Source organism: Archocentrus centrarchus, chromosome 21, assembly GCF_007364275.1.
Source record: "Archocentrus centrarchus isolate MPI-CPG fArcCen1 chromosome 21, fArcCen1, whole genome shotgun sequence".
Classification (NCBI taxonomy): Eukaryota; Metazoa; Chordata; class Actinopteri; order Cichliformes; family Cichlidae; genus Archocentrus; species Archocentrus centrarchus.
Genome location: NC_044366.1, coordinates 15,344,548 through 15,372,223, shown reverse-complemented (window position 1 = coordinate 15,372,223; position 27,676 = coordinate 15,344,548). Strand labels below are relative to the sequence as shown.

The 27,676-nt window shown below is 39.8% G+C and overlaps 2 protein-coding genes across 3 annotated transcripts; one reads left to right on the top strand and one right to left on the bottom strand.

Moving 5' to 3' along the window:
• Positions 1-273: 273 nt before the first annotated feature.
• On the top strand, positions 274-13,777 carry LOC115800808 (thioredoxin domain-containing protein 3 homolog). Its single transcript, XM_030758340.1, has 17 exons — positions 274-579; positions 675-732; positions 964-1,067; positions 1,257-1,328; positions 4,173-4,289; positions 5,914-5,998; positions 6,128-6,210; positions 6,312-6,404; positions 6,937-7,091; positions 7,377-7,573; positions 7,802-7,946; positions 8,030-8,137; positions 10,116-10,267; positions 10,373-10,517; positions 11,524-11,774; positions 11,945-12,025; positions 12,701-13,777. Exons 1-17 carry the CDS (start codon positions 547-549, stop codon positions 12,745-12,747), a joined length of 1,926 nt encoding a protein of 641 aa, XP_030614200.1. The 5' UTR covers positions 274-546; the 3' UTR covers positions 12,748-13,777.
• A 1,076-nt stretch (positions 13,778-14,853) lies between these two features.
• On the bottom strand, positions 14,854-26,002 carry smarcal1 (SWI/SNF related, matrix associated, actin dependent regulator of chromatin, subfamily a-like 1). 2 transcript variants are annotated; one of them, XM_030758338.1, is made up of 18 exons: positions 25,669-26,002; positions 25,271-25,591; positions 24,847-25,189; positions 23,930-23,980; positions 23,560-23,820; positions 23,418-23,468; positions 23,143-23,326; positions 22,848-22,998; positions 21,219-21,380; positions 21,063-21,128; positions 20,472-20,612; positions 19,335-19,553; positions 18,279-18,349; positions 17,959-18,061; positions 17,455-17,637; positions 15,564-15,664; positions 15,282-15,378; positions 14,854-15,179 (listed from the first exon to the last, which is right to left on the bottom strand). In XM_030758338.1, the coding sequence occupies exons 1-18, from the start codon at positions 25,672-25,674 to the stop codon at positions 15,000-15,002; spliced, it is 2,691 nt and encodes an 896-aa protein (XP_030614198.1). In that variant the 5' UTR covers positions 25,675-26,002; the 3' UTR covers positions 14,854-14,999. The 2 variants fall into 2 exon arrangements, with proteins under 2 accessions (XP_030614198.1, XP_030614197.1); XM_030758337.1 differs by having other exon boundaries at positions 25,271-26,002.
• Positions 26,003-27,676: the final 1,674 nt, after the last annotated feature.

Genomic DNA, 27,676 nt, shown 5'->3' with positions numbered 1-27,676 from the left:
ATCTTGTATGAACCTTTGCAAACAAATCAACAAAAAAACAGAATATTAATAATTGATGTAGAATACACATTAATAATAAAAAGCTATATCCTTAAGTTACATGTAAAACAGGGGTAGCTTAGCTCTTGTTTTGTTGCTAATGAACCCGCAGGGACAGCTGAAAGAGAGGCTTTTTAAAAAAGCTGGAACCAAAACGTGTAGGAGAACGCTGAACAGGCCTGTGAGCCTCCACTCTGATGTGATTTCGTTTTACTGCCGGGATACGTTAACCTGGCAGGAGGAAAATGCGGCCTTCCTTAGCATTAATTATTGAAAACAGTACAAGCAGCAGTCTGATCCTGAGACGACTACGGGAAGCGGAAGGCGGCGTTGCTTAGCAACCAGGGGGCCAAACAAGCGCGAGCAGCAGCTGAGGGCATATTTTGGCGTGTTAGCATTTTAGCTAGTTAAACATCGTTTTTTATGTTTAGTATATTGCTCTGATCTCAATAGTTGTATCTTTTTTTTTTTTTTTAAGTATATTGTCTAAATTTTCCTACAAGTCAAATGGCAGGCAAGAAAAAGGAGGCAACATTGCAGGTTTGTTAAATACATCACCATGGTTTCTGTGATTTTGACAGAAGCCTACTTACTTTTATGTCCCTGTGGCTAACAGTCTGGCTTGTCTTATCCAGGCTTCTGTCACAAACCAAGAGCAGTGGGAGGAGATGCTTGCAACTAAGGGTTTAACAGGTAAAAACGTCATAAGCAAACGAGCTGTTGTCCCGATAAAAGTGAATACTTAACAACAACTGTTGTAAAGATGTTACAGCGTGATGTGAAGGACCGCTGGCATATTGGTTACGTGTTTGCTGTGTTCTGCTGCCCCCCCGTGTTCAGTCAGTATTCTGTCAGCCTACCACCCCTCCTCTCTGTCTTCTCTCGTACACATGAACACCCACTCACTTGTCGCTCTCCTTGCAGTCGTAGATGTGTATCAGCAGTGGTGTGGTCCCTGTCGTGCTGTGGTTAGTCTCCTGCGAAAAGTAAAGAACGAACTGGGTGATGACTTGCTGCATTTTGCCACAGTAAGCCTTGAGGAGTCAATTAAAAATATAAAGAATTTAAAAATTGGCAAAGAAGCACCTTTTCATTTGTGGTGTGTGTGTGTGTGTGTGTGTGTGTGTGTGTGTGTGTGTGTGTGTGTGTGTGTGTGTGTGTGTGTGTGTGTGTGTGTGTGTGTGTGTGTGTGTGTGTGTGTGTGTGTTTTGGTGCAGGCTGAGGCAGACAGCATTGATGCTTTGGAGAGGTATCGAGGGAAATGTGAACCTACCTTCCTCTTCTATGGGGTGAGTGTGTGTGTGTGTGTGTAATTTCCACTTCATTAGGTGCACAATATTCAACTGCTCAGTAACACAACTGTGTAATCAGCCAATCACATGGCAGCAACACAATGCTTTTAGGCATGTAGACATGGTCAAAACGACCTGCTGAAGTTCAAACAGAGCATCAGAATGGAGAAGAAAGGTGATTTGAGTGACTCTGAATGCAGCATGCCTATGCCAGATGGGCTGGTCTGAGTATTTCAGAAATTGCTAATCTACTGGGATGTCCCACACAACCATCTCTAGGGTTTATAGAGAATGGTACAAAAATAAGAGAATAATTAATGAGTGGTAGTTCTCTATACGGTCATATGAGAATGGCCAGGCTGCTTTGAGCTTATAACTCAAAGAACCAGTCATTACACAACCGAGGTATGCAAAAGAGCATCTCTAAACACACAACATGTCAAACCTTTAAATAGATGGGATACAGCAGCAGAAACCCCCCTGTGTGTCAGCTAAGAACAGGGAAATTAGGCTACAGTTTGCATGGGTTCACAAAATTGGACAATAGAAGACTGGAAAAATGTTACCTGGTCTAATTAGTCTCAATTTCTGCTGCACGGATAGGGTCTGAATTTGACATAAACAACATGAAAGCATGGCTCCATCCTGCCAACAGTTCAGACTGCTGGTGGTGGTGTAATGGTGTGGGGGGATATTTTCTTGGAACACTTTGGGCCCCTTAGTACCAACTGAGCATTGTTTAAATGCCACAGCTTACCTGAGTATTGTTGCTGACCGTGTCCATCCCTTTATGACCACAGTGTGCCCATCTTCTCAAGGCTGCTGTGCCATGTCAGGCTCAATTCATCTCAACCTGGTTTCTTGAATGTGACAATGAGTTCACAGTACTAAAGCGGCCTGCACAGTCACCAGATCTCAATCCAATAGAGCACCTTTGGGATGTGCTAGAATTAGAAATTCATATAATGGATGTGCAGCTGACAAATCTGCAGCAACTGTGTGATGAATCATGTCAACATGGACCAAACTTGAGGAATGTTTCTATCATCTGAAGGCAAAAGGGGTCAGACCTAGTACTAGTAAGTCTTATCTTATGATGTGTCAGTGAGTCCATATTTGGACAACAAATATATTTTGTTTATCCCAAAAATCTGGAAATTCCTTTGTGAAATTAAGCACAACCTACAGTACCGGTCAATGGTTTGGACACACTCGCCTATTCATATGAATGGGAGAGTGTGTCCAAACTTTTGACTGGTACTGTATAACATAGTATCTTAAATAAGTAGAATAGTATATAGCTGAACTTTATCAGATATAATATGACAAAGCAAGTATCTCAATAAAGGTAAAAACTAGTTTAAGATCAAAATACAAAAACAAAAATTAAAAAAAGTACAAATTTTTGTTTTTTAATTTTTTGGCCACAGCGGCTTTATTAGCAGTGGAGAGTGATAGGAAACTGGGAGGAGAGATACGGGGGAAGACACGCGGGAGATGGTGACAGGCTGGGACTCGAGCCTGCGCTGCCCACACCGCTACATATGTATATGGTTGCCTGCTCAACTTCTGAGCCACCCCCCCAAAAAAAGTACAAATTTAAATACAATATTAAATTATATTTTTAAGAAATATAACAATTAAATAAAAGCAGATTATCGTAAAGTTATATGTCTCAATTTCAATAAAGCAATATATAACATAATTAAAAAATATAGGTATCGAAGGTCAGATGTCATTAAACTTGCTGAATATAGTGTAATGATAAATAAGTGTTGTTATATAAATGTTATTTCAGTTTTAAATACATCCTGTGATGCACAGTAATTTGTTGTATGACTCTGTACCTACATTTAAGTATAAGTGAGTATTCTAGTCAAAGAAAGAAATGTTTTATGTTGTGATATAATGATCGATTTTTGTTTTAAATCCATTTCCCAGTACATCCTTTTTTTCGCTTAGAAAACCCAAACATTCTAGTTTTTGTTTCACTTTGATTTTAGTCAATTGGTTAATTGGTTTTAGTCAGTCAAACAGGATTAGTGATTTGTTTATTGAACGCTAATGAACTAATTTGTGTTTGATTGAGAATTGGCTCAATTTATTGAAGTCTCAAGCCTAGGGATCTCAGAACCCAAAAAGCCTTTGTATGTACAATATTGTCATGTGTCCCACCATGCTGCAGCTGACTGAAGTTGACCAAGGCCAGGCTATTGGCGTGCTGGATGCTGGCTTGTGTTGCTGCAGCCTTGTCCATGAGAGCACCATGTCTGATCTGACTGTGGTGATCTAACTAGATGGTGGTACTGAGATGTGGTGCTCCAGTCTGAACATGTACGATTCTTGCAGCAGCACACCACCCTGCGGCCGTTTCAGCATACAATGCCCAAACCCACACTGCCAGTGTAGTGGAGACCTTTCCAAATTAGGAGCATTAGCAGACATTCCTTTGCCAACATTTAGTCTTGTTACGTTTGGATCATGTTTAGTGGGGTCCTAGTAGTAACTGCCTTCCAGTGCATTCTCACTACTGGAAGTACTGTGCTTGATTTAAATGAGGGTGCTGCCTGGACAGAGCAGACAGGAAACATGATGCTCGCTGACCTCCTGTGTATTCATTGAACAATTATGGTATCTACTCTGTTCTTACATGGGCCCAGCACACAGATTTCATAATAGTGAGGTGGCCAGTTAAGGTTGGACATGACACTTATTCCTGAGCTTGTTGCTCACTTCTGGATCGATCACATAGGCCTCTGCAGCATTTACGCATCTCAGCATTTTATGAATGCTAAATTTAATTTAAATTTAGCATTTACCAGACTTGTGTTGATCGACCAGGGTGGGGAGCTGGTGGCTGTACTGCGTGGCGCAAACGCTCCTATTCTTCAGAGGATGATTGTGGAGGAGCTGGCCAATGAGAAGCTGGTCCTAGAGCAAAGTGGCGAACGCAAAGTGGTGAGCAGTTCAGTATACACACATGCATTCACACATTTTTCTGCCAGAGGAATAGACTGTTTCTCTGCAGACATGCTGACTTGTCATGGCCTGTAAAAGCACCACTGTTAATTAATTTTTCTGTTCTAAGTAAAGTAGTTTAGAACAGTGTTGACGGGAAGCCAGCATGTACATCACCACTGCTGAAAGTCATGCAACTAAAATCAAGTCAGTGTTAATTTTATTATTTATGCTTTTAGTTTTCCTACAGTGGTTTTTCAACATTGCTTCTGTGGAAAATGCCTGTTAGCCACTTAAGTCAAGCAACAGAAAATAAATCAGCAGCTTTTTTAACCAATTATTTTTCAAGTGTTTCTTATTTAGGGCAAATACAAAAATACAGCCTAAAGACCACCAAGCACATGTCAAAATCCCATCACCCTGATACTCTGATCATTGTGTCTATATTAGGTTTTTAATGCATCTCAGGGACAGCCTGCTCTCTTTGCACTGTTACATGGCAGTTTCCAATAAGTGTGCTTTAAAAAGCTGCAATTTAAATGTATTAAGTTTATTAGTTTACAAGTTATTTTTATTAAAATTTATTAGTAACTTAATGAATTAAAATAACCTGTACAGACAGCAACACAGGTTGTACAGTATACGTGAGTATACGAGTTTTGGACTTTCCAGCTAATTAAAGATTTTCTGTTATTCCAGGGGTGTTTAGTGTTTATATTGTTATATGTGTTTTTGCCCTTTAGTTTTGTTCTTAGTTCCCTGTTGCTTTAGAGTTTAGCTCTTCCCTACGCACCCCATTGTCTTGTGTCAAGTCTCCTGTGTTAAGTTGATTCATGTGTCTGTGTTTTCCCTGTTTAGTTTTGCACCTTCTGATTTATTTTGAGAGTGGTGTTCTTTTCCCTTTGCTTTTAGTTTTGCTTCCTGTCTCATCATCTGCTGTGATGCTGTTCAGCCGTGTCTTGTTCTCCTCAGCTTTCTCCATTTTCCCTAATCACCCTCCTGTGTATATATTGTCTCAGTCTCCCTTTGTCTTTTGTCAGAATGTCTGTTTATACTCCTGTTTATGTTCCTGTACATGTTCCCATTACCAGTGTTTCCTAAGTTTTACATTCTAGTTAGTCATATTCTTCAGTTCCCCTTTTGAGTTGTGGTTTTTTTTTTTTTTGTACTTTGCTGTCAGTCAATAAAACAACTCACTTTCAGTTCACCTCAACCTGCCTCTGCATGTCTGCATTTGAGTCCTTTACACAAACACTTGGTCTGCACATCCTGAAGACTGTAACAACGTGGGTCTTGGGACAAATTGGCAATAACTAAAAATCTGCAGTCTAAACTGGAGAAAACAGATGGATTTTCTGCAAATAGACATGATGAAATCAATTATATTTTATTCAACTAAGTAAGGAGATTGTTTAAATTATATAAACATTTCTTGGTTAGAATGCATTGCTTTACTGTTTTTCTATACTATTTTGAACTATTGGTTAATAAAAAAAAGCCGATATAGCCACATTAAACAACAATAAAGCCACCAGTAGCCATAGCTGTAGTTTATTCATATATGCATATAGACAGTCATATTTAAGAATTCATTATTTTTATTTGCCTTTATTTTATCTGTCAGGTGAAAGATGATGGTCTGATAGATGAGGAGAACATAGAAGAGGAGGAGCTGCCACAGCAATCAGAAAATGAAGAAAGTATAATTGGTACTATGGAAAAATATAATTGACATTATTGCCAGTACTGTAGTTCCTTATCATTGTTGTTTCCTGTTGAATATTTTGCATTTTATCAGCATTACTGATCATCACTCAAGCTCCTTTCTTCTCTTGTAGTCCCTGCCAATAAATCCTACACAGTTGCCATCATTAAACCAGATGCTGTTGCTCACGGCAAGGCAAATGAGATCATTATGAAGGTACGTAAAGACCATCACTGCTCACATTAGGAGAAGACAAGATTGTCTCAAGTTTTCCTGCTGATATTAATTCATTTTGCTCATGTTATTCTCCTGGTTAGATTCAGGATGCTGGGTTTGAGATCCTGGCACACGAGGAACGTACACTGACAGAGGCTGAAGCTCGAGGTTTTTACCGACACAAAGCAGCAGAGGTATGCTATAGTGGCATAGAGGAGAATGGTATAGAATAACAAAAAAGAAGGATGGATATTAAGACAATTCTTCTCACAGACAGATGCTTATTGCACAGATTGGCATTCAAGTCAAACTGAGGAAAACTGATGATGATGCAGTGAATGTTTGTGATGTTAGTCAGGGCCATTAATATTCTGAGTCAACATACTGATAGCTAAGCAGTCACGACCAGTGCAAAAATCATTCAGTTACTTTGCTGCACATGACATATCCATCTGCATTTCAGCACAGGGCTCAAAATAGAGTTGCTGTGTAAGCAGCTATTGTTTTTTGCTTATGTTGCTGTTTTTAATGAGATCAAATTGTTAGAGATACAAAAATTAAAAATATGTAGGAAAAGGTTGCGAGGTAAATGGTACTGTTGAGTAAATAATAAAAATGTGCATGACTTGTATATTTATCTGCTTTTTTTTTTAAGAGGTTTTGTATTCAGTGCATTAATGTGTGTGTCTGCTCTTGCCTGCATTTGCATGCAATGGTGGTTTATAGGCGTGCTTCGAGGATTTGGTGCAGTTTATGTCCAGTGGTCCCTCCCATATTCTAGTACTCTCTCAGGTAGAGGGATCTGCTGGTGTTGTACCAGCATGGCGTGAGTTCATTGGCCCAGCAGACATAGAGGAAGCCAAGACAGAAAAGCCAGAAAGGTTAGTTACTGGAAATTATACATATGATCCAGTGTCATTAAAGACTTCAAGATAAATTATAATTTCTGGAACTTTGTAAAGATAACATTTGTTTATAGCATCGCCATTTATCTCTGCACTGCTGATTGCAACAGTGTGAAACAATCTGGAGTCTGGAAAAAGGAATGAACAGCACATTGTCGCCTGCTCCATCAGACACACCCAAACATTATGCTTCTCTCTGGTTGAGCACCAGCCGAGCAACCATCTGGTCTTCTCTTCTTTCTCCCCCCTGGCTTCCTGCAGCTTGCGGGCACAATACGGCACAGACACACTGTTCAACTCAGTGCACGGTAGTGAGGACAGCGACCAGGCCAGCAGGGAGCTCGCCTTCTTCTTCCCCAACTTTCGGACGGCTTCGGTAATAGAGCAGGATGGGGAGGAAGAGCATGTGGAGAGGACACTGGCTCTCATCCGGCCCGACGTTGCCAGGGAGAACAGAGGTGGGGATCATGCCAAATACACAAGCACAAGTACACACGTGGGCAAGCACAGATACACCTACAATAACGACTCACATTAACAGTGAGACTGCTCCTTGACTCCTTTTTGAAAGGTGTTGAATGACACTATGTAACATAGTGAAAATGCACATATTTAAACCTGAAATATAGAGGTAATTCAAATTGGTTACTTTTTTTTTTTTTAATTTCATGTCCCTGATTTTGCAGAAGAGATCTTAGACTACATCCACAAATCAGGCTTCACAATAGCCCTTCAAAGAGAGGTGATGCTGTCAGAGGAGCAGGTCAGACAGTTTTACTTCCAACATGTTGAGGAGGACTACTTCCCTGTACTGCTCCAAAGCATGACCAGGTAACTTTCAGCATGCTTTATTAATTAATCCAAAGATTTGTTTTTGTACCGCAAATGATTATTTAGCATGTGTGTATTTACAGTGGGCCGGTGCTGGCTTTGGCCCTAGCCAGAAAAGGGGCTGTCAATCACTGGAAAAACATCCTTGGTCCCTCTGACATTAATAAAGCCAAAGAGGAGAGTCCAGGCTGGTGAGTGATGTGCACTACAGTGAGGAAAACTACCAGTAGAAAAGCAGTGAAGTTTAAAAAGGTTATCTACTGTCTGTCACAGCTTCTAACAGCTTGTTAGAGTGAACTGGGCACTCTTTTCACCTCGCTTTTTATCCTTGTCAAGAAAAAATACAAAAAGAGCCAAACAACAAGAAATCAACCAGATACGTCGTTCTTAAAGTCGGGTACAGGGACTCACAGGGCGTCTTTGAGTCTGATTCTGTCTGATTTCATTGTAGTCGATGAAAATGGAAATTGACTGGCATTTATAAAGTGCTTTCTAGTCCTGCTGACCACTTAAAACACTTCAGACTACAAGCCACATCTAACCACTCATTCATACAGAGCTTCCTTTAATACACAGCACCCCATCTACCAATGAATGTGACAAGTATGTCTTTGGACTGTGGGAGTACCTGGAAGAAGCCCACACAGGCACAGGGAGAACATGTAAACTCCACACAAAAAGGCCCCAGCCAATGTTTGAACCCAGAATCTTCTGTGGTTCAGCAAAAGTATTTGTTATAATTCATAAAAATACAATATCATTTAAAAAATATATTTATATAGGGATCATGTACACAATAAAAGAAGCATATTGTTTGCCATGTAATCACACTTCACTCAGGATGCAATGAACCATTCCTCCAGCTGCTCAGCATTCTTTATTAGCCAGCTAGTAAGCTGAAGTATTTTAATCAGTCCGGACCATCAAAAATTGCCAAAGCAGCTAAACTGAGAAAACATCCAGACAGTTCTGTCTGTTTGAGATGAAATATATGAGACCAAAATGCATCATGTGTCTTCAGGTGCTTTTGAACAAAGCCATGAACTTCCTGAAAAGTATAAATGGTGTCAAGTCTAAATGCAAACATCATGTCCCAGAGGTGTTCTACTGGATTTAGGTCAGGTGAGCGTGGGGAGCAGTCAGTGGTATCATATCATCCCGACACCTAATAATGGCAGTCAGGGTGGTGTTGCCTAGCGTGTAGAGGTCTGTGCATCCCTCCATGGAAATGCCTCCCCAGACCATCACTGACCCACCACCAAACCGGTCATACTGAATGATGTTACAGGCAGCAAAATGTTCTCCATGGCTTCTCCAGAACCTTTTCACATCTGTCACACTCAGGGTGAACCTGCTCTCATCTGTGAAAAGCACAGGCTCCACACTGCCAGGCAGTGAGCACAAGGCCCACTAGATGATGTTGGACCCTCAGGCCACCCTCATGAAGTCTGTTTCTCATTGTTTGGCCATTCACACCAGTGGCCTGCTAGAGGTCATTTTGTAGGCCTCTGGCAGTGCTCATCCTGTTCCTCCTTGCACAAAGTAGCAGATACCAGTCCTGCTAATGGCTTAAGGACCTTCTACGGCATCCTAGAGTAACTGTATGTCTCCTGGAATCTCCTCCATGCTCTGAGACTGTGCTGTGAGATGCAGCAAACCTTCTGGCAATGGCACTTAACTAGTGAAAACACAGAAAAGATAAGGAGGGAAGAGAGAGAGAATATGGGATGCTGTGTTTGCTCTGGTACACCGTGGTGGTAAGGACACACCCCAGGACCTTTGCCTGTGGCTTGTAAGCAAATAATTGTAGTAATATTCCTATCTTAATTAATGCTTGTTTAGAGCATTTTCTTCTGCAAACCCATTAACAAACTGTATTTCTTTTTAAACAGTAGTGCATTTACATAGTTAAATGTTGTCTGTGTTGTCTGCCTCTATCTGCAGTGCAACATATGTTTCTGTGGTTTATAGCTGGACTGGAATCAAACGAGGCAGGCTGAACAGAAGTGAAGAAAATGACAGTTAAATTACACAAAAATTACTCATTAAACTACATCCTTTCCTTTGAAAATAATCTCTGGAAACCATCAATACTTTCTTTTAGATATGGATGGTGCCAGACAGTCCAATCACACCTGTAATGCAGCTGTTTGTTTCCCTCATATTCAGTCTAAGGGTGCAGTTTGCTGTGGAAAATAAGCCTATCAACCAGCTACATGGCAGTGGGAGCGATGAAGAGGCAGAACAAGAGATTAGCTTCTTCTTCCCTAAACAGCGGACACTGGCAGTGATCAAGCCAGATGCAATGGAAGAACACAGAGGTCCTTTCTGTTCATTTGAAACGACACATAAACCTTTAATTTTACTTTTGTTTTGACATCATCTTTATATTATTTTTCATCTATTTATACCCCTCATTCTAACAGAGACCATTGTGGAGGAGATTCATGGCAGAGGTTTCTCCATAATGCGACTAAAAGAGATGGTGCTGTCAAGGGAGATGGCTGAGGAGTTTTACAAAGAGCACAGAGAGAAGCCTTTCTTTAACCAGCTGGTGGAGTTCATGTGTCGGTTAGTCTTCTCTCAAATACAGCCACCAGAGCAGCGCAAAGTGACTACAGCAGACCCGCCCTAATTCCTGCTGCCACTCCAATTTCTAATGCCACTTTTAACAGTAATCTTAGCAGCTTAGAATCAAGGCAGCCTCGGGCGAGTGGCTGGGAACTGCATCTCAGTTTCATTCTTTGTCCCACATCGCACGTTGAAATTTTAGATCTATCTTCCGCTCCGATTAGCTCCTTTACTTGGCTGTTGTTACACAACTTCTTGGACACAATGAGCAGAGAGAGATGAGTGCAGTTGGGCACAGCAGCCTTAGAAACTGTCACTACACCTCAATATTAGCTCAGTTTTATCCTTAATTGTAGGTTAGTAGTGACAATATGAAACAAGAAGACCATACCTTTCACGTGAATCTGGAGCTCCTGCTTATGCAGCTTTATAGAGAGCAACTTTAAACATTAACAGACTTCATCAATAACAAGTTTTGACTGATGCATATAAACATCTCAGCGTAAAGCAGTCTGAGCTACATTTTAAAGTATAGTTATTTAAAGGCTGATGAAGTAACATCATTTAACCTAGATATTTAAAATGAAACTGGAACATTTGAACCGGTTCTGGCCCAGATTTAACAAAGACATCTGCACATCGTTTTTTTTTTTTTTTTTTTACCTGCAGTGCACCATATTCATGCTTACAGTCAAATGTGCTTCTAACAATAGCAAGTGTCCTGCTGTCATCCTTGAAAATTTAACTATGCTGCACATTACTTCTTTTGTCACGTTTGTTATTATATTGGTAAATTTATATCAAAAGCAACAAATGAGGCCACACTGGAGAGCTTAGCAGAATATTTGGTTATCCAAACTTTCAGCAAACAGATGCATCCCTTTCTTTGCATGTTTGAAATCACATAACCAAACCAGATTGTCTTTGCAGTAGGACAGTCTTCTGAATCACTGTGACATTTCCATTACACTAATTTGTGTAAACATCCCACCAATGTTTGTTTCAGGGGGCCTTGTATGATGCTTGTCCTCACTAAGGAAAATGCGGTGGAGGAGTGGAGGGCCATGATGGGCCCCACAGACCCGGACAAAGCCAAGGAAACATCCCCGGAGTCTCTGAGGGCCCGCTTTGCTGCAGACATCCTCCATAACTCAGTTCACGGCTCGTCCAGCGAGCAGCATGCGCAGGAGAAGATCCAGTTTATTTTCGGTGACTTCAGCACAGATGCGGAGCTCACCAGTGACGATCTCATTTCAGGTGACCATATAATGAGAGTGACAGTCCTTACCATCTGTCACACCATCTGCTTTCCTATAAATAACAGTTTTCTACTGATGGTTTAGATCAATTTTCCTACTGTTAACAAAATTTTTCTCATGGTACTGAAAACTTGAGCCTAAATTAAATAAATATTTTTCCATCTTCAGCTAAAGAGGAAGACAGTGCTGCAGACAAAAACACTGAAATAACAGGATCCTCAACTGAAGAAATTTCCAGTAACAAAGAAGGTATGCACATAAGTAAGAAGGGTTTCCTTGCTATCCTAATTCAGGGACTTGACCTACATCTTTGGACATTTAAGCTGCTTCAACACTGACAAGAAGCCATCGCTTCAAAAGGACAGGGACCATGCATTAGTATCTATGTCTACCTGGTTCATTAACAGCCATTTTTCTGCCTGTTTGGTAATGTTAAGAGACTGAATTTGGGGCACAGCAGGTACTGTGTACTGTGAACACTGAGTAGCTATTGAGTAGATACATCTCTTTGTAATGACAATCAAGATTATATGAGCAAGAGGCGTCTCTCCTGACTCAGAGAAAACTAATGCCACTTATCTCCATAATGTCATAAACAGCTGTCGGAAATGCGATGCAAACTGGCGCTACAGCCTCTCAGTGTGTAGGGAATGAAGTAAGTCTCGATGAAGTCAGACCAGCTGAAGGCTGCACAGGAAAATTGCAGCTCCAGTGTGCTGTATCTTTTTCTGATGCCATTTTTTTTTTTTTTATGTATAATTAGGATCAGAGGACAAACTCTTGAATCTGTCTACAGCCCATTTTTGATAAATTTGAACACTGCAAAATAACTAGTCTTATTGGCTGCAAGGCACTATTGTTCAGCAAAGCTGTTATTACTTATCAGCAGTGACATTTAGATGAGCATCCTTCTTTATTTTGCAGATGACCTACAAACAGGAGGGAGTGTCGATCCAGAGCACTCAAACTGAATCATCACACCTTGTGTTTTCTCTTCTATTATAAGCTTAATGTGTAAAATCGTGGGAACGGCATAGCGGCCGTCACTCGATGAATCATGAAATAAACGAGATAAATATATCAGAATTTTTACACCTTTTGTAGGTGGTGTTTCAAGACGACACATTCAAGAAGTACTGTAGACAGGGAGTCATGTCCCCTTAATACCACTGTCGACAGTTTGATGGCTCTCTCAGCTCACAGCAGCAGCTGCAGGCTATGTGACAAAAACCGGGATAATACAATCACCAAAAAGCAACTGATAATTTCAGTGTTCACAGAAGCCTTTAGTACGTACTCTGTGCCACTGTCAGTACTGTAGGTGGTCTCCTGTAATTTACTACCAAGGTACTGTGATAATACGAATAATATGAAGGTAGTATAAAGAATGTCACTCCTGTTTATCCAGGGGGTGAATACAGAGGACTGTAACAGAGAGATTAGGCTTGAGTTTTCTTTTCCTGTTCCCTTAATTGTTACAGGATATTGTTTTAACAATGGGGCATAAATTACATACGGAAGCTACCTAAATGAGCTGCATGAATGAAGAAAATATCAAGTTATAAAAGCTACATAATTGCCAGTATTTAGAATTCCTTGTATATCATTTGAAAAAAAGGATTTGAGAATTCAACCACTTTGCAGCCCCCAGGACTGAAAATTTTAGGCAATGTGGAAATGCCAAAAACTGCAGTTCTTCTTACGGCTAGGCCTTCCTCTTGAAGGTGGCTCCAAAACCAAATAAATACCCATAGATTGCCATATTAAAATGCTTAACTTCAGCCAATTAAATAACATGCTTGCAGCCTGGTATGAAAAGTGGTTTTGTCCCCCTCTAGCTCTGCCACAGACTGGCAACCTGTCCTGAGTGTACCCCACTTCTCACCGTATGACAGTTTGAATTGGATGATCTGTTAAGAAAATGGATGGATGGAGAGCTAATGTCCCTTTTCATAGCAAGTACGCAAGGGCAGTGGGGAACTAAGGTTAAGTTCATGCATTTGGAGACTGTTAAAACTTAAAAATAGGAGCATGGCTACTTATATTAGATATGCCAACATATGCTGCTTCCAGTTTGTGGTGGAGGTGCCTAATGGAGCATTTCTACTGGAATTGTGTGACTAACAACATGGTTTGGTGTGTGGTTAATTAAAAGACCCACAAAGTTTGTGCTCCAGTTCTGGTGAGTGAAACTAATATTTTATCAGTCTGCTACTCAGCACTGATTAGTTTACAGATGCAGCTTGCTAACCAAGCTTGCTAGTTTTGTCTGATAATGTAGTGCTCCACTCTCATGTGGTCACTTTGAGCTCTGGAAAAAAAAAAAACAAGGCTGTAGACAAAACACTAGTGCTAAGACTTCCAAATGTTAATCCCAGAAATCAATGGGTAGCATCACAGTGGCAACACCTGTCTGTTATAGTCTAATGTTGGGTATTTTACCATGGACTAAATCTAAAATGTGTAACATGAGAGCACAAATAAACATTGACAGTGAAGAGTTGATTTGTTCATAGCTAATTCTCCCCTTCATAAGAAGGGTGAATACATCCACAAACTAAGCTGCTAAATGTGTCCTCTAACGTGAGTCACTGAACTGGACTTCTTGCCCATGTTTGTCTTTGCCTTTTAAACAATTTTGAGCTTCAAAGTTAAATTTTGGTTTAAATTCGGTTATTTTCTAAATGTGTATTAGCACATATCTGTCTGCTATGTACCAGCCTATGCATGGTACACTGCTAAAGAAGACTTAACTGGCTGATAACTTAGCACTCCACACTCATGTAACTATGGTGAAGAAAAAAAACAAAATGCTTGTGTTGTGTTTTGCCCAATGCCATGGCAATGGGCAAAACACTACAATCCAGGCTTCAAGACAGGACTACACAAACTAATTACAATATCATTTCTTTCACATAGTCTATGAATTTAACCCATAAATTTTTTTTTAACCCATGTTAAAGTGCAGTTGCGACTTCAAGGTTAAAAATGTAATCCACTCACTATCCAACTAGTATATTTCAAAAGGATTTTTAAGTAAAAAAAAAAAAAAAAAAAATTATTCACATTTTCCCTCATTAGCAAAACAAAAAGGTTTATTGTAGTTTTCATCTATTAAAATAAAGGAAGCACTTTTAACTCAGTGTAGTCATGATAAGCTTAAATGTAGGACAAGGTCTCGCTGCATGGGCAAACCAAAAATGATGGTAATAAAATTTCTCAGTCATCCGTCTTTGAAGCTCCACTGCTTGCCCGTAGTGGTGCCGTGGGGTTGAGCAGATGTGTTTTCGGGCGGAGTGTCCTCCCAGTCGTTCGCAGCCTCCATTAAGATGGCTTCATCCATGTCATCATCCGCAGAGAAAGATCTCTGGAACATCTCCATGATGCTTCTCTGGTTAGGATCCTGAACAAACACAATTAATCAGTGTGTTTTTATGTATATATGTATGTAAAAACTGTTTACAGCACTATACATTACTAATTCATGTACACATACAAAGTTTACCTTAGAGTGGAAGCTAGCGTTCTCTGCCTTTTCCGAGAGGTTTGACTCAGACAGACCCACTTGCTCCAGGACATTCATTTTTTCCTGGATCATGGGCCTGGATTGATACATAAATAAATTTCAGTCCAGTCCTCAATGCACTGCCCACATTAACCTGCCCCCCTGCTGTTTCAGTATTTGTTCAGGGGTAGTCAAAAGACTAAAACTAATGAATACTGCAGGAAACAGTCTGAATAGCCACATAAATGGGTCATACAGTACTTCCACCTGATTGACACATACCATAGGTGATCATCAGCAGTTCCCTTGGCAACCAGGTAGTGAATGTTCACACTGCTGGTTTGTCCAATACGATGAACTCTATCCTCTGCTTGAATGAGAACCTGCAGCGGAGAGAAGAAGAAGAAGAAGAAAAAAAAAAAAACGCTTTCCTTTAAGGCAAAAAAGAGCATAGGTGTTTCACTGCTTTAGAAAATGATTCTTGCTTTCATTCAGCTGCAGTGACCCCAAAAGGCCAAAGACTGCTCGAGAAGAAAAATCAATGAAAAGTCATTATTCAGACTTTTAATTTATCTGCTGACAGCTGAAATTAAAGCACTAGTTTCCACCTGGAACTGAAGCTGTGGCTGAATACATACTTATAATGAATCACATTTTTTTCTGGATTTTCCTCCTTATAAAAACTCTAATTCACATAAGATGGGTGTTTCTGGGAAATGTCTCCCTTCGGGTTGCAGGGGAATTCATCATTTCATGTGGATAAGAAACAGAATGGCAATGTCCCAGTTTTTGAAGTGTGTATAACGCAGGAATCTTCCTTTGTTCCTTCCTGTGAATTGCTTTGTCACAAGAAATTCACTGTTTCCTACAATTTACTGCCAAATACTGTCACAAAGGGCAGAAGTCTGATTTTTAATGCTACATCTATGAATTTATGTAGTCACCAGGAGAAAAATAAAATAAAAATAAATAAATCAAAATGAGTATTTAGTAGATATTATAGTTTTTGTGTTCTCTGTTCCTAAAAAACACTGATATTCATTAAGGCAGCAACCCCTGGCTGGGTTAAAAAAAAAAAATTGCCAAAAACTGCAGTTCCTCTAGTGGCCTCTTGAGGATGGCTTCAAGAGTGGGTCAGTCCCAACAGACTAAAGTGCCTTACCGCTGAATACAACAGGTTTCAAAATGTAACTTTTAGTTTGAAGGCAAATGGTCACCAGGTCGGGTTTGCATCAAACTCTTCACAGTTTCATCATCTCTTTGTGAGTATTTGCAGACATGTTGGCACCTTCCATGCAAACTCCAGGCAACTGCAGCAATCTGCTAGGGACTGCATACCTCTTTGCAACCAGTTTCACGTAACGACTGTAAGCAACCACACACAACTGCTTGGGGAATATTCACTGGTTGTTGCCAGGCAGTCACTAACTGTTGTTTAGGCCTGAGTGACTGGGGTCTTTAGGGGTGTGGGTGGTTCATTTAACAAGTGCACCAAGACAGACAGCTGTAGCCTGTGGTTTCAGGGGAATTCATCATATTCATCAATAGCTGTCTGACAGTCAAGTATAGTCACTGAACTAGGCCTCCACGTTTGGGGTGTTGGAGCATTTTAACGCAATTATCTAACAGATAATATGCCCAAGGAATCTGTGCAGCGGTTTTAATGAGTGAAATGCCAGTATTTAATTACAACATGTTCAGACAAAGCACAAAGCAAAGTTGTGCCTCATTAGTTGTTAGTCAAGTGTTTTTAGACAATCTTACAACCCACAAATTTTCACCCTTAATGGCCAGCAAGAGAGCTACCATCTTCCAAATTACAACTGATGGCTACAATTAAGTAACACTAACAAATTTCACTTCATTTTGGCTTTATTTTCTCCAAGCTCTTATTTTATTTATTTATTTATTTTTAGTTTCCCCATTTAAAATTGAATTTGAAGCTCTTGCTGCCAAACAGCATTGATAAAGTAGCCCTCTATTTTCTGATTCAGCTTGGTAGCATTAGAACTTTTTGGTCTGTATATATCCTTAATATATGGGGCCCAAAATCAGATTTGAGCTAAAAGCATTTTAAAAAGTGGGACTGCAAAAATATTAAGAAACTGTGTTACTGATAAAGTAATTCCAATGACAGCGCAGTGTTTTGCAGAGACGGCTTTCCATGTCTCACCCCAGGGTTCCAGAAAAGCTCAGCAAAGATCACTAGGTCTGCAGAGTGCAGCGTGAGACCCATATTAGCTGCAGTGATGGACAGTACGGCCACATAGGTCTTGGCTGAGTACTGAAACCTTTCGCACAGTTGCTGTCGCTCTGCTGACGGAGTGGCCCCATCAATACGGATAAAACTGATATTCTGTGGAGAAAAAGAAATAATGACTTGAGGTAACAGGCCAAGCTAAAGCACCAAATTAATTGAATAATCCCATCCTTATTAAACTTGAAAGAACAATAAGTCATAGTAGTAGTACTACAGCTCAAATGCGCTCAGACCCATCCACGCTTGTTCTCTACTAAAGGACTTGACCTGTTTGATTTCAACTCCCACAAAAAATCTCATTTAAGTAACTGGTTTAAAAAAAAAAAAAAAAAACAGTTAAACTCCACTCTTTTATGTCACAGTTGCATTGCTTTCAATATGCAGTCCTTTGTGCAGCCCAAGATCAGTTTGTCTTACTTTTTTGCCCAGTTCGGTGACGATATGATCCAGGACTAATTTATGATGGGCAAACACGAGAAACTTCTCCCTCCCACACTCCAGCATGTCTGTGATGTACTCCCTGAGAGGGACAGAACAACATACTGCAGAGCTGAACCATTTCAAAGAAACATTGAAAAATTCAGTCTTTATCTGAAGTCTTATGGTTATCTCCAGTGCAGTGCAATCACAATGCTCTGACAAAAGATTCTCTTTCATTTTACATTTTAATCTCACCACTCATCAAATATAAGCTGATTCGACTCACTGATCCCCACCATTAGAGGGTCTGTACTTACATAATGGCTTGTAGTTTGGCTTCGGCTGTGTGGTTATAAAAGACGAGCAGGGCTTCCTTCTCTTCCATTTTCTGAAAAAGAGATAAAGAGCATCACAAGATAAGAACTGACAGGAGATTCTGTTTGATGATTTGATAAGACTGCCATTACTCGGAGGAGCACTGTGATTATGCACAATCAAGCTCAGCGACTCACTCCCATCGGGGCGTATAAACACTCCAATGAGGCTGGACTGGAAAATTCTGGGTTGTTTAAAAGCATTTGCATGTGTTTGAGGCTCGAGGACAGAGCCGATACATCTGATTACCTTGGGCTAACTAAAAGCTTCCTCAGCCTCTTCTTAATAGTTTAGCCTTTTTAGTCACAGTCTTTATTTTGATTTTTGTATTTTAGGGGTATGTATACACACACACACACACACACACACACACACACACAAAAGTGATGGCAAAACAAATCATACTTTTACAGATAATGTATATCAATATTGTGATATTTTATAACTACTGAAATATTACACTGATCAAACACTTTATTAGGTACACCACGCTAGTACTGGGTTGAACTCCCTTTTGCCTGTTTTAATTCTTCATGGCATAGATTCAACAAGCTGCTTGAAACATTCTTCAAAGATTTTGGTCCACCTTGACATGACAGCATCACACAGATTTGTCAGCTGCGCATCCATGATGTCAATTTCCACCACATCCCAAAGGTGCTCCATTGGATTGAGATCTGGTGACTGTAGAGGCCATTTGAGTACAGTGAACTGTCATGTTCCAGAAACCAGTTTGAGATGATTAGTGATATGTTGCACTATGCTGCAACGAACAGATACAATGATCATATACTTTTATGGAGTAGTACATCTGTATTTGTCATTTATGCCTTCCAGCAACACAGTTTTAAAACGTCCGCTTCAACACTTGCGATTACCAATTATTTTTGTGTTGTTTTATTTCTTCCAGTTTCTTGGGGGTGGAAATAGCAAAAACTGTGAAAACGGTATTCAAATTCTATGACCTTTCATGGTCATTAGTAACACTTCTGACTTACGCTGCGATGTCCTTTGGCCAACTGTTTGGCTGCAGCTGACAGAGCAGCTTTTGTGCGGGTGTTGATCCCATCGATGGTCACTGTGACCACCTTGCGCTGTTTAGCAGGAAGTTGGGAAAGGACGTCAGACTTCAGACGACGCAGCATCAGACTCTCTTCCAACAACAGCTTCAATTCCCCTAGATTAGAAGAGCCCGAGTAGTCCCAGCCCCAAGTCATCTGTGGGTGGGGGGTGCAGAGAAGGGTGAATAAAAAAAATAAATAAATTAAAAAAAGATGATAGTGGGAAGAAGTGATGGAAGATAAAAGATGACATGTAATAGTTGGAAATGTTCTATTTAGAAATCGTTGATGAAGTTATTTCTTTTCATTTACTAAGATTTGCTGTAATAAAAGTCAAATTTGTGTCTAAGAACAGGACTGAAAAGGTTCTAGTGACAGAAATTAAACATTTATGGAACTAAAATTATACAGCGCAATCACCACAACTTTCAAAGTTAATCAGGCAGTTTAAATTAATTAAGCAACTTTTCTCAAGTAGTGCGTCCTCTACTTGCTCCTACTAAAATGAATTAAAACTTCCCTGCAGAGATTTACATCTCCAGAACTAGGGAGCAACTTTTCTTAGAGTCAATCCCAGTCTTAATGATTTTATACAACGCATGAGCAAGTGGGTGATGCAATACACTTCACCAATGGTGTGACAGTATACCATTGCTCAACTTCGTACTTGGGCATTAGAAAACTCCACATGGCTAATTTAATGAAATGTAACGGACCACAGCGGAGCTAAAAAAAATGAAATAAATGAATCCAGTTGTCACCTCAAATGAGTTTTAATGTACACACTATTCACAAGCATACACTGGCTTTATAGTGCACTAATTGTACCCTCATAATCCTGTTTTGTACTTGTTAGCAGTCCTGTAAATTATTTCAACCATTTTGCACATGCTGGCTGTCCCTTATCAAGAACCGTGCACTTTACAAAATAAGTGAGGCACATATATACTTGCTCGCTGATTCCACCTTTAAAGTCTTCGAATAGTTTCGTGTGTCCTCAAGTCACAGCCACTTACAAGTAAACAGCACTAAATATCAATCAGTACAGGCAAAAATTCTTTAGACTTAAGCTACCTGTTTGGCATCACAATAGCGGATCCCAAACTCATGGAAGCGTGGAAAGAGAGTCGGTCTGACGGCCAGAATCTGGGTGTACAGCTCAGCGGGTCTGGACATGGCGGGGGTCCCTGACAGAAGAATCACTCTCTTCGCTGCCTGAGGATGGAAAGATCGACAACTCTAATCACAAGGCACTGTTCACTCACGTCTAGTCCATGGAAGCAAAGGATATATTTTGATCTGATTACAGGTTTTTAATGTTGGTAGTAAAATAACCATGATAATAATGGTTGCTGAGGATTTTGCTTAAATTACAGAGAAGCAGAAAACTGTCTGATTGGAGAAATCCCAGATCTGTTTGCTTTGAAAATTAAATCAATTTTTCAGCTGGCTTAAGGTCTATCTGACACAAAGACTTCTTTAAATCTGGGTCTTACCTGAGTTTTAATGAATTATGTGGAAAATCTTTCCTGCAAAACTCAGAAACCCCACAAATCTAATTTGTGACCTGAGCAATATTCAAGAAAAAAAAACACTCCCTATAGTGTATCGAACAGAATTATTAATCGCAGTAAAACATTAAATGAAAGAGAGAAAAATAAATACCTTCAGCAAAGGCAAGGCTGCTTTACAACGAGCAGTCTTCATGTTTTTCAGGAAGTGAGACTCATCCTGCACAGAACGACAGGATGAGGATTTAGGATCCAGAACCTGAACATAAATGTGACCTGAAAACAGCCATGTTTAAAATAATAAGCTCACCATGATGAGAACATTGAAGGGATTTCCTGGCTGCTGCTTGTCCATCCTGCTCAGCAGGTCATAGCTGATGATGTTGATCAAACCAGACCGCAGACTGTCTTTGGCCTTCACCACTACGTTGATGCTGTCAGGAGTCAAGGAGGGGAGCCAGCGTCTGAAGGCCTGCATGCACAGATAAAGGTTTGTGTAAAAGACATGGACTGAAAAAAGGAAAAAAAAACTCTCAAAGCATTGGTATTGGTTTAATTTAATCCTTGCACTGGGATCACACCACTTTCTTTAATTTATGGTTAACATGACTTTCTGACTAACAGCTAATTTATGTTTTTCCACCACTAATAATTCATGGTAACCACAGCAAGAGTGCTGCCACTGAAAAAAAAACAATCAATCATGTAGTTTAGAAAAACTGTCCACTGTGGCCCAAATGTTCCTGACAATTCACTTGCCTGCCATTGGCTTGTCAGCCTGGTTTAAACTCATTAAATTATGGCCCCTATGCTGTGCTGTACATTTGGGCAAAAGCACAAGACTAACAGTACAGATAAGGGCCAAGCCAGACAAAGGAAGTGTCCTTTAATGGGACAACATCCGGTGACTGTGATTTCAACTTCTGATATGGGGACTGTGTTTGATCCTATTTGGAGAAAAGACTGTCTTGTCAATAGACAGAACCAAAGGCCAAATGAAGTTCCATTTGAAAAGGCACTGCGGCTGCAAGTTAAATAAAGGATAGATGATACAGAATGAGATGCGAATGGACACCTGAGATGAACACTGAAACCAGAAAGTACTGAAACTGTAAAAGAAACACAGAGATGAATATGCTAATATTTCAGGCAGTCTCCTTTTCTTCATGCCATCAAATAAAGAGAGCACTACTATCCCTCATTTCTTTTGGCAGGAAAATGGAAAATATGTGCAGTGATTTCTTGAAACGCGCAAACATACATGGAAATAACAGTATATAAGGCAAAAGCAGAGTTTGTACAATTCTAAAAAGTTTCAAAGTCAATATTTGATATGACAAAAACATGCTCTCTGTGGATCTGATAGCCAATAGCTGATGTTTTTCTCTGCTGTGACAAATTAAAGACAAAAGTCATTGTTTAACTGTAAAAGTTATAACTGGAATCATGGATAATTACAGAATAGTTATCAGTTGCAGAACTAATTAACAATATATTTGAATATTTAATTTCAGGATAACCCAGATAGTCAAAGACAGAATTTAGCCAATGAGCCAAATGAATACACCATGTATTACTACCTCCAACATAAATCAGTGCTCCACAATTCTAATTATCAAACGTACCCACGAGACAAAGAAATGGAAGCATTAAATTCAAGGCTACCATCTTTGCTACTGAAGATAAAGTACCTAACAGAGTGCAAGAAGTCCATAGGGAACAACATTAACATTCTACAAATGCAGAGCTTTTTAAGCAGAAACCAGGATTATAATGTGGAGAACAGAGTGTGAGTCAAAGGACAGTAGAAGGATATCCTTAAGATGGTGCCTGCTGACTTACTGCAGACCAACCGTGACTCTATTATATGGAAACAAAGCAATGAACTCTAGCACCTCCTGAGTAATGAGCTTATCTTTCTTCCAGGCACAGTTTTTACCTCAGCCCAGGTGAATCGTACAGAGGAGGGAGTCACCACCAATAAAGGCCACTCATTTCTGTAATAAGCTGCTATACAGATGGCCTGAACAGTCTTTCCCAAGCCCATGTCATCAGCCAGGAGGAGGCGGCCCTGTTTAGACACTGCATAACTAAAGGGACACAAAAATATTTAAGATTACGGGTGTGTCTTACAAATATTGTCTTTTAATGTGCACACATAAAATAAATTACAAATAAATAGTTTCTTGTTATAAGTAGCACTAAAGCACTAACAATGAACCAAATAAACCTACTTGACTCCATCCCTCTGGAAGGGCATGAGGCTGTGGGTGAGAGAGGGGTCGATGCTGGAGAGGTCTGCCTCAGGGACGTCTAAAGACCTGGCTTCAGTCCCATCAAACCTGGCAGAGAAACCCTGGATCACTGCCCTGGGAAGAGGCTCCACCTCCACTGCTGCTATCCCACTGAGGAGATCCACTGAGTATGGAACACAGCGCGGTTAGACAAGATGGCAAATGTAACAGGGACATTGCTAGACCTGCTAAATAAAGCCAGTGTCGTTACTCACTGAGTCTCTTGTAGTCCTCAAGTGAAAAACTCCACTTCCTTGTTTTTGTGTCTGGCACAGAAAAACAACATTTTATGTCAGAAGCCATAAAAGCAAAAAGACTGTCAGCAAAACAGACACAAACAAATAAAGTCACTGTTACCGTAGTTTTTTGATGGCATTTGCTTGAACGCCGCAATGACATCAACATGGTAACCGATATCGACCTCAAACTTTGTCCGGGACACCAGAACGCACTGGCCCTGCAAAATGGCTCCAGGCTTCTGCCAGCCATTACACAACTTTAGCAGTGCTGCCAGGGCCGCGCCATCACGAGCTCGGCTGGCGACCTCCGCAATATCCACCGCTTCCATTCCCTCCAGAGGTCTTAAAGACACTGAGGGAATGGCAGCTGCTTCCTCCACTGCAATATGGGTTCAAGAAGACAAGTCGTGATCAGAGATTAAGTTTGTTAAAAGAGAACGTGCATGAGTTGAGTTGCTGACTGACAGCTCCTGTGAATACTTCCATACTTAGCTGTCGGTAATCCTCCAGACTGAAGTTCCACATTTTCGTGGCAGGGTCTAAGGTATTAACAGACACATTTTATTATTCCAAAAGAGACACAGACACTGAGATTAACATATAATGCAAAATAACTTTTTAAATGTTTAAATGTTTATGTTCATCCCAGTTTATAGTAATTTGTTGGACAAAGACAATTTTTTCAGTTTTGCCTCTGTACACCACTAAAGTGGATTTTAAATCAAAGAATCAATATGTGATTGAAATGCCGGCTTTCAGCTTTAATTCAAGGGGGTTTATAAAAAATGTGCATTAATTGTTTAGGAATTACAGATATTTTTATACACAGTCCCCCATTTTCACAGACTTGAGATTAATTAACTGGCTAGCAGTTTCATGGCAGATGATAAACTATGAGAGAGACAGCAAAAGCTTTAGGAGTGGCCAAATCAACAATGTGGTAGATCTGTAAAAACAGAGTTGGGCAATTAATTTTCCCAATAAGCATATAAAAAGGTAAAATTAACACTGAGCTGAATTGAGTTCAGCTTATTGGTGCATCCCTCCATAACAGTCCTAGTCTCTCAGTCCCTTGGGAAAATTAATTGCCCACCCCTGCATAAAAAGAAGGAATGCACTGACTAGCTCAGTGACAATAAAAGGCCTGAAAGACCACAGAAGCCAACTAAAGTATATGATGACATAATTATTTCTACGGTTAAGAAAAACAACTTCACAACATCTAACACTCTCAATGAGATAGGTATGTCATTGTCAAGGTCTACAATCATGGTTAATATGACTGCATACCAGTGGTTTTTAGTGGTCTTCCTCAAGAGTCACAAGGACAAAGGGGCTTTGACCAATGGACTGAGTAACCCGCATCAACTGCAAAACAGCACAGTAGGAGTCTCAAAACACTTACCATAGTTCTTTGAGGGGATGGACTTGAAAACAGCAATAAGCCCTGCATGATAGCCCACTTCTACCCTGAAACGGTTCTCTGTGTGGGGTACACATCTTCCCCTCACAGAGATCGCAGGCTTTTTTGCAGGTACAACATTTGTAGTTGTGGAGTTAGAGGAAAGCTGTGCCACTTGATTCTGAGCAGGTTTACTGGTTTGCTTGTAAAATGAGCTAACTGCACCTCCAGAGCTGCTGGAAGTGAGCTGATGTTTGGCCTGAACTGGCTTCACAGGGGTGCTTCCTACAGGAGACAAGATGGGGCTACTCAAATGTTGACTTTTCTGAGGAAATGAGTTGGTAATCTGCAGATAAATATAAGACAAAGCATTACAATTCGTTCGCCACCAACAGTAAATGACTGCATATTTCTGCTCGAATCTCACCTGTTTTGAAGATGCAGAGTTACACACAGTACTTTGGTTGAACTGACTGCCAGTGCCAGGCAGCTGACGATGATTTTGGCTCTGTGTTTCCTTTTGAAAGGGTAGGACGAAGCGTTTTGCAGCAGAAGTTGCGGTTTCTCTGTACTGAGTTGAGGCAGCAGGATCCGGACTCTGTTTGGGGAGCTGTATTTGCACTGACGTACTGCGGGGGCCTGCTGAGGTCTTCACACTGGTGCTGTTAGCCTGTCCAAGTCTTTGGGCTCTTCTTTCTAAAGCCTTCCGCCTGTTCTCCTCAATCATTCGCTGCTGCTCTGCAGTCAGCTGATTAGACATGTTGACAGATAAAGCTAACTAGCACACACTGGCTACAATCTAAGACAGCCCGTACGTCTAGTTACCTGCATACAGATGATCCATGTAGATCCATGTGGCTTTTTTTGGAACAATTAAGGGCGTTTTATTTAAAGTTACCTGTACTGCTGCCTCAGTTGCTAATAGTAGCAGCTAGCGGTGCTAGTCTGGCTGCTAACAGTTAAACTTAGCAACATAATATTATCGGAACTGCCACAAAGGCATTACACATAAGTGAACTTTTATCCATCGGAAGCAGATGACCCCAAAATACGATCTAAACACTGCGAAGTTAGTAAGAACAACACAGGGAGAAACTTCTGACGCCAGTTGACAACTTCATAGGTGGTTCAGGATCTGGCGCGCCGGAAGTGACGTAGGAAAACAAGCAGGCACGTGCAGAAGGTGAAGGCAAAACAGCCTCGACGGTATCAGAGCAGTAAAAGGGACTTTAATGTTACCATAAACAACAGCTTTAAATTCGTTTTGTACCGAGAAAAGCCTCAACTATGTTAGCTTAAAAAAAAAAAAATTGTAACTTGTGCATATGTTCCAATTTGTAGGTGAAGTGTGTGTGACACATTATTGCTACCAAAGGTTATATAAAACATGTAATTAAGTTGCCTACTATCAGAGGTAATGGAGAGTTTTATAATGTATTATTAATACTTAAAGTGGGCCTGGTATGCAAATTTTCAGTTCCATATTTTTACTGTTTTGACTGTAAGAGTACCTTTACGTAATTTAAGGTTCAATAATCCCTGTTTGGATCATCTCATCACAAATCATCAAATTATTTATTTTCTGCTCGACGATCTCCAATTTGTCTAAGTTTTAGGGACCAGAGTTTTGCCATATATAATAATTGCTGCGAAAATTTATCTTCATATATGAAATACTTTTCTAGATATACATTTAAAAAAAAAAGTCCATCCACCCAGTTTCACCCCCCCCCCCCCCCCCCCCCCCCCCATTTTTTTTAACCCTTTGCCTTGTTTGAACATGAATATCACAAAAACTGTTAAAAATAAAAGGCTCAAATTTTCACTGGTCTTTCTTACCATCAAATTATATCGGGAGCTGTAATTTGGGAAAAAAAGAGAATTGGCTATAATATGAAAAAAGAAAAAAATCAAGTATACCTGATAATAAAATAATATTATTAATAAGAATTTATTGATAAGAATAAAAGACAAGTAGTGACACCTTTTGAAAAGTCTAGAATTGTATTTCAAATTATGCAAATTAAAATGTAGATGTAGAATTTTTTTCAACATGAACTTCTTAATCACAAAAATGAAGAAAGTATTTTCATTCAACTTTCATGCTGGATTGAGCAAATATGACAAGTTGAACCACAAAAACAAAAATGTCAGTAGGTAGTCAAATCCAAATAAAATAAAATTCTGGAGTTTTTATGACTATAATTATAACTGAGAAAATAGTTTTTGTTAAATATATACAAATTCTTCATTTTCAAGGCGTACCTACCATTTTGAGACCTGCTGCCCTGGAGGAGTCTTAAAGTTGTTATAATTCAAACTACAACTTGGCCTTGCAAGACTGCTCACGTGAAATGAACTACTATTCCCTTTTTCATCACTCTTAACTGTTTACTTTATTTATGTGCGAAAAATGTTACGATGTTGTGAGTTTTTAAATATCCTTTAGCATATTTTAAACTTAACCTGAATAATAGGACTCCTTCAGGGCAATGTGTATGCTTACAAAGCAGGTGTTTAAACTAGCTAATACTCATTTTTGATGTATCGGTCCCAAATTAGAGATCCAGGTTCAATTTTATGGTGTGAATGACCATTGAAAATTTGAGCTTTTATTTTTAACTGTTTTTTTTTTTAGACATTCATGTCCAAACATCGCCTCAGATTTTAAAGTGAAAAAAAAGAAATGCTGGAAGTGGGTCAATGGAAAAAAATACATCTTGAAAAGTCTTTGATATATGAAGCTAAAATTTCACACCAATCATTATATATATCCACACTTTAAGCCATTAGATTTTTAAGGCAAATCTGAGATGGTCAAGCAGGAGGCTCT

What these genes read in the sequence shown, in the direction of transcription:
- LOC115800808 (XM_030758340.1), top strand. Translation starts at nt 547, where the DNA reads ATGGCAGGCAAGAAAAAGGAGGCAACATTGCAG. An exon ending in ACCGACACAAAGCAGCAGAG is followed by an intron (nt 6,405 to 6,936) that starts GTATGCTATAGT and finishes GGTGGTTTATAG; the next exon opens with GCGTGCTTCGAGGATTTGGT. An exon ending in CGTTGCCAGGGAGAACAGAG is followed by an intron (nt 7,574 to 7,801) that starts GTGGGGATCATG and finishes CTGATTTTGCAG; the next exon opens with AAGAGATCTTAGACTACATC.
- smarcal1 (XM_030758337.1), bottom strand. Translation starts at nt 25,603, where the DNA reads ATGTCTAATCAGCTGACTGCAGAGCAGCAGCGAATGATTGAGGAGAAC. An exon ending in TACGATTCACCTGGGCTGAG is followed by an intron (nt 21,381 to 22,847) that starts GTAAAAACTGTG and finishes CTGTGCATGCAG; the next exon opens with GCCTTCAGACGCTGGCTCCC. An exon ending in ACGCTAGCTTCCACTCTAAG is followed by an intron (nt 15,180 to 15,281) that starts GTAAACTTTGTA and finishes GTGTTTGTTCAG; the next exon opens with GATCCTAACCAGAGAAGCAT.